Source organism: Symphalangus syndactylus, chromosome 4 (genome assembly GCF_028878055.3).
Source record: "Symphalangus syndactylus isolate Jambi chromosome 4, NHGRI_mSymSyn1-v2.1_pri, whole genome shotgun sequence".
Taxonomy (NCBI): domain Eukaryota; kingdom Metazoa; phylum Chordata; class Mammalia; order Primates; family Hylobatidae; genus Symphalangus; species Symphalangus syndactylus.
Genome location: NC_072426.2, coordinates 136,642,852 through 136,654,760, shown reverse-complemented (window position 1 = coordinate 136,654,760; position 11,909 = coordinate 136,642,852). Strand labels below are relative to the sequence as shown.

General features: G+C 36.8%; 2 protein-coding genes across 7 annotated transcripts in view; one reads left to right on the top strand and one right to left on the bottom strand.

Annotated features, from left to right (window-relative positions):
- Window positions 1-3,958: 3,958 nt before the first annotated feature.
- Window positions 3,959-11,909, bottom strand: part of NPY5R (neuropeptide Y receptor Y5) — a 10,430-nt gene continuing 2,479 nt past the window's right edge. Inside the window, exons 2-6 of one of the 6 annotated variants that reach the window (XM_063638343.1) lie at window positions 10,434-10,541; window positions 10,184-10,223; window positions 8,576-8,703; window positions 8,419-8,488; window positions 3,959-5,971 (exon numbers count right to left, since the gene is read on the bottom strand). In XM_063638343.1, the coding sequence (XP_063494413.1) occupies window positions 4,625-5,962 (1,338 nt within the window). In that variant the 5' untranslated portion in view covers window positions 5,963-5,971; window positions 8,419-8,488; window positions 8,576-8,703; window positions 10,184-10,223; window positions 10,434-10,541 and the 3' untranslated portion in view covers window positions 3,959-4,624. Of the gene's footprint in view, window positions 5,975-6,584; window positions 6,625-8,418; window positions 8,489-8,575; window positions 8,704-10,183; window positions 10,224-10,433; window positions 10,542-11,909 lie in introns of those variants that run through there. The other 5 variants (XM_063638344.1, XM_055276301.2, XM_055276303.2 and 2 more) reach the window with 5 other exon arrangements.
- Window positions 11,612-11,909, top strand: part of NPY1R (neuropeptide Y receptor Y1) — a 20,675-nt gene continuing 20,377 nt past the window's right edge. Inside the window, exon 1 of the mRNA XM_063638345.1 lies at window positions 11,612-11,654. The gene's annotated coding sequence lies outside the window, so the exon portion shown is untranslated. The remainder of the gene's footprint in view (window positions 11,655-11,909) is intronic.

Here is an 11,909-nt window from a genome sequence, read left to right as displayed (position 1 = left end):
ATAATAAAGGCAATGAATCAAAGCCAATCAAATGTGTTTACATCCATGAGTTGATCACTTTCTAACAATTAGTAAATAGATAGTATCAAACTTTTATTGTCTTTCCTAAAAGAACTGTACCATTGCATAACCAAATAATAGATACAAGAAAGTATCTTTTCATTAATGTATTTAATCTAATAAATGTGAAAGAAATAATAGAATTAAAACTTCACCACTTTTGCAACCCCCAGTGAACTAACATATATATTGGCATTAAGCATCCATGGTGGTGAATATCACAAATGAAGTCAGAGGAACACAGTCTGTTTTCATAGTGTAAAACAGCTATCTTTTTAGTGTAAGTCAGATTATGTCTTCTCGCTGATCAATATCCACAATAACTCCTCATTTCACCAAAAGTGAAATTCAACATCCTTACAAATACCTACAAGGACCTGTGACATCTGTCCTTGAATCGGCTCCTTGTTTCATTTCTGTCTGTTGCACTTCTGCTACAGTGAATCCTTCCTGTTCCTTTGACACTCAGTGTGCTCCTGCTTCAAAGCCTTTGCACTGGCTGTACCTTCTGCCTGCAGTCTTCTTTTCCCCAATAGTCACACAGCTCACTTCCTCACCTCTTTCAAGTCTTTGCACAAAAGTCATCTTCTCAATGAAAGTATGGAACCATCCCATTTGAAGTTGCATCCGTCTCTTTTTTCCCTCATGCCACATGTGTATGACTTCTGACCCTGCTCTGTACTGTATTAAGGTTCTAATCATTACTACTAATATACTGTTATTGGGTTGAATTGTCCTCCTGCCTAAAAAAATACTGAAATATTAGTATCCAATACCTCAGAATGTGACCTTATTTGAAAATAAAGACATGGCAGATGTAATTAGTTCAACTAAGATGATGTTCTACTAGAGTGTGGATGGGTTTGGGGGTGATCCAATATGACTGGTGTCTTTATAAGAAAAGAGACTGGAGCACAGAGACACAGGGAGAACATCATACAACAAGGCAGAGGTTGGAGTTATGCAGCTGCAAGGAATACCAAAGACTGCCAGCTAGCCCCAGAAGCCAGAAAGGGACAAGGAAGGGCTTTCCTTTAGGTTTCGGATGGAGCATGGTCCCGCAGACACACTGATTTCGGGCTTCTAGTCTCTAGAATTGTCAGAAAATAAATGTCTGTTGTTTTAAGCCACTCAGCTTGTGGTGCTTTGTTTTGGTAGCCTTTGGAAATAATACATGTATCTATATAGTGTACCACTACTATATACCTCATTTTATTGTTAATATTTCTATTGCTTGTTCACTTCCTGCCACTGACTCCCCGCCTTCCAGAAAGCCAATATCAAATGAGCAGGGATCTTTTTGGTCTGTTATCTAAAAGAGTCCCTAGTACACACTAGATATTCGATAGACATCTGTTGGTTAAAATAATCCTCATATGTATTTCTTCATCATTTAATTGAATTGCTCTTTGTGATTTTGCCAGCTTTTAAAAAAAAATCTAGTAATGGGCAGTAATGGGCAACATAGCTGGCAGGAATAATTTTTTTTTTTTTGAGACAGGGTCTTGTTTTGTTCCCCAGGTTGGACTACGGTGGCATGATTATGGCTCACTGCAGCCTCCAACTCCTGGGCTCAAGCAATCTTTCCAACTAAGCCTCCTGAGCAGCTAGGACTACAGGCATGCGCCACCACCCCCAGCTAACTTTTAAAATGTTTGTAGAGACAAGGTCTCCCTATGTTGCCCAGGCTAGTCTTGAACTCCTGGGCTCAAGCAATTTTCCCACCTTGGCCTCCTAAAATGCTGGGATTATAGGTGTGAGCCACCATGTCTGGTCAGGAATAATTTAAATAACCACTAACACCCAATTTAACATCTCTTCCTGAATTAAATATTTCTAAATAATTGCAAAAAAGTAATGAGGTTGACTGTTTATAATTTCATCTCATTTCCCCTAGCCATGCTTTTGTGAAGATGCTATTGAACAAGTAATCAAGTCAGACACCAGGAGAGAATAGGAAAAAGATAATCAGCCTTTGAGCAATGGAGAGTTGAATGAACATAAATTGTTTAACTCACTAAGCAAATGTCTATAAAAAAATCATCATTCATAATAATCTTCTAAAACCATTAATCCCAATCTTAATGACTTCTGTCCACCAATGCATCCAAAGTTCTCAACTTTCAATTATTAAGAACATTCAGTTATTTCTGTTTAGGAAAGATAAATTTCTTGCTTCGAGTTCAATAGTTTAAGAGCCCCAAATTAGTTTATCCAGCTTAACTAAACTCATCTATCAACAGCCATAAAACCTGTGAAGTTTGACAGTTATAGTATATTTGCTAATGCAAGTTTTTCTAACAGGATAAAACACCTCCCTATGCATTTATATGAGCTCTTATCGTTGAGATTTTTCTCCCTTCAGCCACTAACATCAAACCTTGAAATTAATTGTGCTAGTGAAAGTGCAAATGCCAACTGCTTTTAAATGAGAGGTCAGTCTTCAGATTACTCCCCTTCTCCTTCTTCTTTTGGCCATGGTGAGACTGAGAGAAGAAAAAAAAGTTTTAATCATAAAATCTTCCCTTCCAAAAGCAAACCTTGATTAACATAGTTCTACTATGTCATAGTGCAGAGAAAAGGGATGATATTAGTGAGAGACGTTCTTACTAGGCAGAAAAAAGTAGAATCCCTTAGAACAAAAAGGAAAGAGGAAAACAGAGAAAAGAAAAAGTGAACCAAGTTTTTTCACCTTTTCCGTCTGTTATAATATAAAAACTTTGGAAAGGCACTCATATAGCACCAGAAAGATTCGAGGGAAGCTAAAAGCAGAGGGGGCTTGTGACCAGATTTATATTCGAAAGTCTAAAAAAGGACTGAGAAGCAGAGTGCTATTGTACCAACGTGAAATGGACACAACAGAGTTGATAGGGCAGCTTATCACATCTGAGCAGAGAGAAGGCCTGAGTAAGCCCAAGTCGCCTCAGTTCTTTGTTATCTATGTGAGGAATAGTGTTTCATAAGTTCCTGCCAAGTTCCAGTGATGAATGTAAAGTTCTCCCATAGTTTCCAGGTTTGGCAAGGGGCAATGTTATTGACCACATAGCAAGACTCCACAGAGTAGACAACCTAAACTTTGAACAAAACAGAGGATGTGGCTGACACTCAATCAACGACAGTTTAAGTCAATGAGAATCTCAATCCTACCATGTCAGCAGGGGTTGGGGATTCTGGAGCTGGCCTTAACCTTGTTGTGAACAGAGCATATGTGGTACAGCAGAGCCTGACGTAGCACAGAGACAAGGCAAGATTATCATGCCTCAACTGGAGCTCAGCAGGAACCAGTAGAGGATATTTTGTGGACCAGCACTATTTTCCCCATGGCAAGAAATCACACCAATTTCCTGTATGTGGATATCATCCAGGGAAGAAGGAAGGCATAAAGAATGCCCCATAGAGATTTTGGATGTTTAATTAATCAAATACTTACCAGCATGGCTTATTACTTGTAAACTTAGAGGTTTTGTGTTTGTTTTGTTTCATTGTTTTCCCTTATTATGAACAGGAATCAATACGGAGAAGGCTTAAATCAGTTATAGGAACTGAAGATACCAATGTTATTATGCACATCTGAATCGTATATGCAAATATGCTATTTTTTTTTAGAGACTTGGTTCTTTAAAAGACTAGGCTAAAACAAAGTTTCAACAATTGAAAAGACTGACCTCAGTTTAACAAGACAGCATATGAGACTACAGTATTGAAATAGTATAAAGTATATTAATCGTTTTATATGTTGGCCAAAAAAATAATTATCTGTGCACATTTAAAATATTCTTTAAAATTATTTAATAATTGGAAATACAGATACCATTTAGACTTCACATTTTAGAATAGAAAAGATGTATATGAAAACAACTTTTATTGGTAGTGTTCAAGGTTGTATAATGAGTCTGGAAAGGATTTAAAATTCTTTATTTGGTAAATTACTTGTGTATTACTAGGACAGTGGAGTTAAATTGACAATTTGACCAATTCTCAATAGGCAATAGCATTTTCCTGTAGGACTTCCAAAACTGTACTTAATGTTAAAGACTATAAGCATAATTTGGGCATACATCTGTCATTTAGTTATGATTTTCCAGGCATATTAAATTTTTTCTGTACTTCACAAACTAAACATTAAGAAGCCTGTGGAGTAGAAATGAATGTAGATAGCTGGTAGATATTCTTCAAGTTTGAAATTAAAAGTTCCTCAAGAAAAATTTTTTCTTACTATATTTTTGGACAAAAGTACTGAGTTGGTTAGATATAACTTTTAGTTTCTACAAAAAATACAATTCATTTGTTTATAAGACAACATGGAAGTGGAAGGTAATACAACTTTCTAAAATGAAATTACAGATTGGATTGACACTGACTGCACCACTAAATAAATTAATCCCACTATAACACATAAAAATATCTTCCATATATTATGAACTGACATTCGAATCCAGAACTCTTTCACATAAATTAAATTCCATGTTAACAAAATTTCTATTTATTATACATAAATAGTTATCATAAATATATTTTATATGACCCCAGAATTTGTTCTTTTCTTGGTAAACGGTGAGAATTATTACATATGAAGACAGTGTATAAGGGACATTAAATCAGCTTTAATCCCATTATTAAGAAATCCATATAGAATTGGATTAAGACAACAGGACATCATGCCCAACAAATGACAAATGCAATACACCAACTTGAAATGCCTATTAGAAATAAGATTGTCATTAAAATCAGTTACCACATGGAAAAGGTGTAGTGGCATCCAACTAACAGCAAATACTAATATCAGTATGGTCAGTCTGTAGAAAACACTTCGAGATCTCTTTTTTATTCTTGTAACAGAACGTTTTACTCTCAATTCATGAACATCTGAATTTTGTTCAGGTTTTATCTCAAAGCAAGTGGGGACCCCTGGTATGAACTTACTGGATGAAGAGAGCTGACCTCTTACAGAACCAAAGTTTTCTGGAACTATTCTGGAGTGGTTCTCTTGAGAAGGTCTTTCTGGAGCAGGTAACACACATGCTGTCTTCTTGCTATATCTTCTTCTGTGTTTTTTGATGAATGAATAGCTCCATTTATGGCTGCCAGAGAGTTTCACCTGAGGCCCACTCTTTTTGGATGGATGAAGAGTTAAGTTGATCATCTCATTTTCTTCAAGTCTGTTTTCTTTGTTGGACAATCCACAGCTTATACTTCTGCAGACACTTGTATGACTTACAGTAAGACAAACTAAGGGCAGAATATACTGAACTAGCAATAAAGAGATAGTAAAGGCAATTCTGTATGAATCAGATGGCCATGACTCAACACATAAATACCTGCTGCTCAGCAATGCTGAACCAAATGTTTCTTGAAGTTCCACAAGACTGTGAAACACTGGAAGGGGAGAACAGATGGCAAAACCTAGTGTCCAGACAGTAGCTATCAGAAAGTAGCCATGGTTTGCTGTTAAGTTATTAGATATGGGATGTTTTATCATATGATACCTGACAATGGCAATTGATATTAAAATTAAAGTTGAAACCAAAACTGACACACATTGAAGAAAAGGCATAATATGGCACATGACTTTGCCAAACATCCACTGATCCAGCAAGACAGACGTCAGTGTGAAAGGTGAGCAAAACAGCACAACCAAGATATCAGAAAAGGCCAGATTTCCTATGAGGAAGTTTACCGTGGTCTTCTGATTACGCTTTTTCATCAGAGCCATTAAAATAAGTAGATTCCCCATAAAGCCAAGAAGACTTACAAATGTATACAGCCCAATCAGAAAATACTGCAAGTCATCTACGCTGCTTTTATAGTCATCCCAGACTGGGAAATCAGAATTCCGAGTGGCAGCAGTATTATTCTCTGTGGCAAGTGTCTTGTTATAATACTCGTCAAGCTCTAAATCCATATTATAGTCCTGCTTGGAATAAAAAGACATTTGTCAGCAACCTAAAAAAAATTACATGACTACTTTAATCTATTCAGAGGGAAACTAAATTTTAAAATCAGCTCCCATGGCCTTATTAATCTCCTAAGGAAGTTTATGATATCTTTAACTCTTTCCAAGTGCAGTGCAAGTATCAGCCAATAATGATTATAGTAAGTTTAATTTTATCATTACTTCTAAGATGTATTAACTTATGTTAAGGTAGTGGATTGCATTTTTAAAATTTGCGTAGTAAATAACATAAGGAAAGAAAAAGGCAAATGTAGACAAGAACCTCAAGATACATGCTTTACAATCACTCATTAATATTATTCTCCAAGTCAATATACCTGGTACGTAGTATAGTCACATAATCTTATCATAAAAATTCCATTTATTTCTGTCTCAGTCTAGGCCAAACTTAAAAGTCACCTGTCCTGGTCAACTCGGCTGGACGTGATCTCCTCTTCAGAACTCCTGTTACATTCTGTTTACAGTTGTCTGATGCTACATATCATAATCTGCTTTCATTGCATTATAATGCCTACCCATCTACCTTATTTATTTACAAGCAATGGAAAAGCAGAAACTATCTCTTACTCACTTTGGAATCCATCCCAATACATGGCAGAGTAACTTCATCACTGCAGGTATTAAATAAATGTTTATGAGAGAATAAAAAATTCAAACAAAACTCTAGTAACAAATATCACCTAGTTCGTACAATGTTCAAATTTATGCTCCTGGAGAATAGGATCACTATCTCATGACCTAGATGCATATAGTAGGCACTCATTAAATATGTTTATCAAGCTGTACTGTTGACTGTGTGGACACAATGCTGGATGATGCCATCTTTCTGTGACCAATCCTCAGTCGTTTGAGATGTGCCAGATTATCTCTGATTAGGACAACCACTGACAGACTAGCAGTGCTGTTGGTGTTCTTTTAAAAAACAACAACAACAAATGATCAAATTTCACCTGTTTATTAATTAAAAAACTGTGGAAGATTTTGGCTTATGAATGAGTCAATGAATTCATTGTTCAAGGAAAACATTATACCTTAAACGTAATGTAGAAGTGACATTAATATAACTCCCAGTAATAAGTTTTCTTCATTTCAAATTAAATTAATGTCATACCTCAATGGCATTATGTATTTACCTCTACATGTTAGACTTTTGATGCTACTGCTTGATGAAGCACTAAATTGCCTATAGCACACCAATAAGAGGCAAAAGGACTCCCTCCTCTCATTTAAAAAAAAAAAAGCACTTTTTTTCTTTTTTTTTTTTACTTTTTTATTTTTCTTAGAAACAGGGTCTCTTTCTGTTGCCCAGGCTGGAGTGCAGTAGTGTGATCATAGCTCGTTGTAATCTTGAATACCTGGACTCAAGCAATCCTCTCATCTCAGCTTCCCAAGCAGCTGGGGCTACAGGCACGTGGGACTACAGGCACATGCCACTACATCTGGCTAATCTTTCTATTTTTTGTGGAGATGGGGTCTTGCTATGTTGCCCAGGCTGGTCTCAAACTCCTGGCCTCAAGTAATCCTCTCACCTTGGCCTCCCAAAGTGTTGGAATTATAGGCACGAGAGGCATGAGCCACTATCCCCGGCCACTTTAATTTTTTTTAACAAGAATTTCCTACAGAAAACACAAACCAGCAAAGAAATTAATTCCAATAAATACATTGGCATAGAGATTGTGATATATATATATAGTTAAAAAACCATTTTTGTTACCTACCAATATATGTTTATCTACTTATTTCTAGATCTATAATTGAATAATTATACTAAAACTATAAAAATACATGTTTATTTAAATTAATAGTAAACACTGTTATCTTTAATTTATGAGGGACCTGCAGGTCTTAGTTCAATAAATTTCCAAATGGCAAATACTGTGTGTACATACATTCATTACAAATAAGTTTAACTTCAGTTCTATATGTAGCAAGTTTCAAAGAGGATGACAGAGTCATCATTATGCTATGAGAAAAGTTACAAGTTTGTCACAACTTCTACAAGTGATTCTATGTTGACCAAATTATTTTCTGGAAGCTAACTACATTCTTTTAAAGGATGAGTTAATTCAAAGACTTAGGATTGTATTCATTCATTCTTAGGCCCTAGCCAACAATTTACATTGATACTGCCTCAATGAAAAAGAACACCTGGTACAAAAGTGACTCGCATGACCTACTGAATCATATTATTCATCATATTCCCAGTCAATAGCCTCTCAGCACCTACTCTGGATAGGTCAGCAAGCTTCTAATCAAAACAGCTTTGACTGGTGCTTTTGCCTAATTTCCTGAGTTCTGATGACCCCCTAGCTCAATTCAGCTTATTCATGACCATATTTATATTTATAATGTGTACAGGCTGCTTGTAACTGCAATCCTGCTTAGTTGTTCTTCTTTTGACTTACTTTCTTGAATCAATCCTTTTCTTCTAACTTTGTGGCAGGTCAGTTGTTACTGAGCCTTTCCTTGTACCACCTAAGCAAGAGCAAGAGAGAAATTAAATGGCACCTTCCACAATGGCTTTGTGCCTTTTTGGAACATGTAACTGTGGATGATACTTACTTAGTGTAAAATTGCTGTCCAAAATTTTTTGAAGAAAGAGAAGATGCAGCACAATTTGTGGTAATAGAAACAATGTAGTTTTGAGTCTAAAATTCAGATTTTTCTCCATTCCATGTGGTTAGACCTCTCTATTATATTCGAATGGAGATAAAAGTCTTAATTATTTTCATTCTAGAAATAATGTTTAATAAAGCATATTGCACATAGTGGATGCTAAGTAAATATTTTTTACCAATCATTTTAGAAAAGCAGTTTAATTCCCTTTGCTTTAAAATAACAGAAATGAATCATTCTGGCAATGTGGGAAAATTCAGGATAGAGTATGACTATATTTTTGTGTATACATATATATGTGTGTATATGTATATTTATATATACATTTACAGAGAACCATTGAAATTATAGATGTTTTAAATGGCCCCAAAATGCAATGAGGAAGAGATACCTAGATAGACAATAAAGACAGTTTAGCACTTTAAATTTGGATATCTTCATTGCTAAAGGCTACCACACAAGCAACATGAAACTAAAACTGTAAGATATATTTACAACATTTAAAAAATGTAAATGAAAAAAGAAGTATATCCATTTCCACGACTGTGCAGTCTGTTATTAAAACTTTTATTTTAAATATATGCACATAAAATATTGAATGCATTAAATTATAAAACCACATCTCCTTAGTAAGAAGATGAAATAAATGCCATCTTGAGTATTCATTGGACACTGGAGAAAAAACTGAGGATGCTTCCTTCATTCCTTAAAATATTTGAGTATTTTAAGAAAGTAGATAATTTATATATAATTTTAAAGGGGAGGCTCCTTCTATTAATGAATAGCTAAGAATGATTAGTTGTTCCTTCTTTTATTCATTCAAGAAGTATTTATTGAACATATATTCTGCTAGGTGCTCTGCTCTGCTCTAAGCATAAAGATGACTAATGCAAGGTGCTATGCCAAGAATATTCTATGATGGATTAATTCAAGCTCACACCCTGAGTAACTGTAGATTGCTGAGATATAAAAGGCCCCAAATTGGATGATGAATGAATTAATAAATGAATGGCATTCTCCTGACTGATAGTAAGATATTATTTCTCTATAGCATGGACACTTGTATTATTGCTGAATATAATGAATACTTTATGTAGCTACCGATAGATTGATTAGCAAATTAAAAAAAATCTCTCTTAGCAGTCATCCATTCAACATTCATTTATTCATTTTATTTTGGTGTGACTGTAGTCAACTTTCTCCTGCTCTCCCTCTAGCCCCACCCCACACCATCTACCACATAAACATACACACATATAATACCTAATATATAGTCTGCACAAAATGAACATTCTGTGAATCTTTGCTCCAATGAAGGAAGAATTTCTTCTTACAACTAAATAATGAATATTGCAAATGCTGGAGGTGGGGAGGGGGGTGGGGGAGGGCTGGTGGTGGACATGTAGGCTTTTTTTAAAGTGCCTCCTGGTAGCCAGGGGATAGCTTAAACATTAGGAAAATTTTGTACAATCAGACTTAAGTTGAAAATCTAAGGTACAGGAACGCTCTTAAAATGAAAAAACAAAAAAGCAGGATTTTTTTCATTAAACTTACCCTTTCCCTTCCTTTTTCCTGAAAAACACGATGAGCAGACCTACAATAGAAATGCAAATACGTTTAATAACCCTCTACTTTTCAACAAGTGTTATTATGAGTGCTGTACATTTTTATGCAACATATTTTATCCATTACAAAAGTAATAATATACGTGAATCTTCTCAGATTGCTATAGAAATTATGAAATATAGCCAGAGAAAGAATATTTTAACATGGAATATTATTTGACAAGAAATCTGATATTGACCTCGTGAGACTTTTGTCATACCTAGTTACTATATTTACTCATTCTCTTTTGTATTAGTTGTATCTCCCATCATCAGAATTTTCAGGCTGAAACACCGAACTTTGATCTCTGAGTAAAAAGTGTGAAAAATAAAAGTTATTTATTAAACTATGGCAACTTATAAAAAATAATATCTTTTTAAAGGTTTACTGGAATTTTCTTATAAACTCTTCTATATCTGACACCTAGACAAATGAAACATTCTGAATAGATTTTAAGTATTTTAAGAAAGTAGATAGTTCTTAAGAATAATAGGAGGAACTGCAGGGAATTCAAAGGATATTAAGAGTCTGACTTGTACATTTAAATAAGATTTCTTTGTTTGAATAATTTCTTGCTTTATGAAAATACACATCATTCTTTTCACAAAGGATGACAATCACTCAAAAGAATAAAATATATGTAATTCTTTTCCTCCTGCAATGATACCATATCAACTATTGTCTGTTTTGCTGTGATCGTGGAACAGCAGCACGATTCCATGTTCTCAAATATTCGCATGGTTTGTTCTTAAAGCCAAAATCTGGCACAATTTGAATTGGAAAGATAAATACAGCTCTGCTCAGCTGACAAACACACAGGCATGCACCACCCTCCCTTCCAAATTCTAACAGCAGAGTTTCTCTTCCCTTGAGAAATCTGAAATCTAAAATTGCATTCGGACTGCAAAATTCTGCTGAAAGAGCCTTAGGCTGTTTTCCATGGTCGAAGGTAAAATCGTTTTGGCTTTGGTCCAACACAACGCCTCAGTTCCTTTAAAAGATTAACTAAAGGTCTGTGAACTTGGAAAAAAGAATTCCTGTTTCTGGAATTCGAGTTCTATGGATGTTTGTTATTGCTCTCATTTGTTATATGAAGACACCTCGCAAACAGGAGCGCAAACCTGAGAGCGCAGCTGCCTCCCGGGCTCGGGTCAGCGCTGGACCGCGCGCGGCTGCTGGACAGCCTGAGTGGCGCCCCGCGGGCTGCGCCCCTGGCCTCGCCAGAGACCCGCTAGGGCTGAGCCCTGACCCGGGCACCCCGCGGGCTGCTGTTCCCAGCTCCAGACGCCAGCCGGGCTGCAGCCAGAGCGCGTCCAGCCGGGGGCAGTGCTTTGTCCATCCCCCGCCCCATCCCCAGGAGGCTCCTTCGCGGATCCCCGACACTCTCCTCCCGGGTTCGGCCCGCGCCTGCTCCACCCGGGTGAGTTGGGAACCGGAGGGACCTGCTCGGCAGGAAAGAATTCAGCCCAGTACCCTCTCCGCTGTCTCTTCACTCCTGACAAGTGCCTGTTCCGCCGCCCTAATCCCCATTTTTCCAGCCGCGCTCCCTTTACCTTCCCCACCCCGCCCTCTTGGGACCCCCGACAACGCCCTGGCACCAGAGACAGGGGTGCGGGCTCCCAGGGACCTGCGCAGACTCTCAGCCCGCTCGGGGACCCGCCACGGCCCCTCGGTG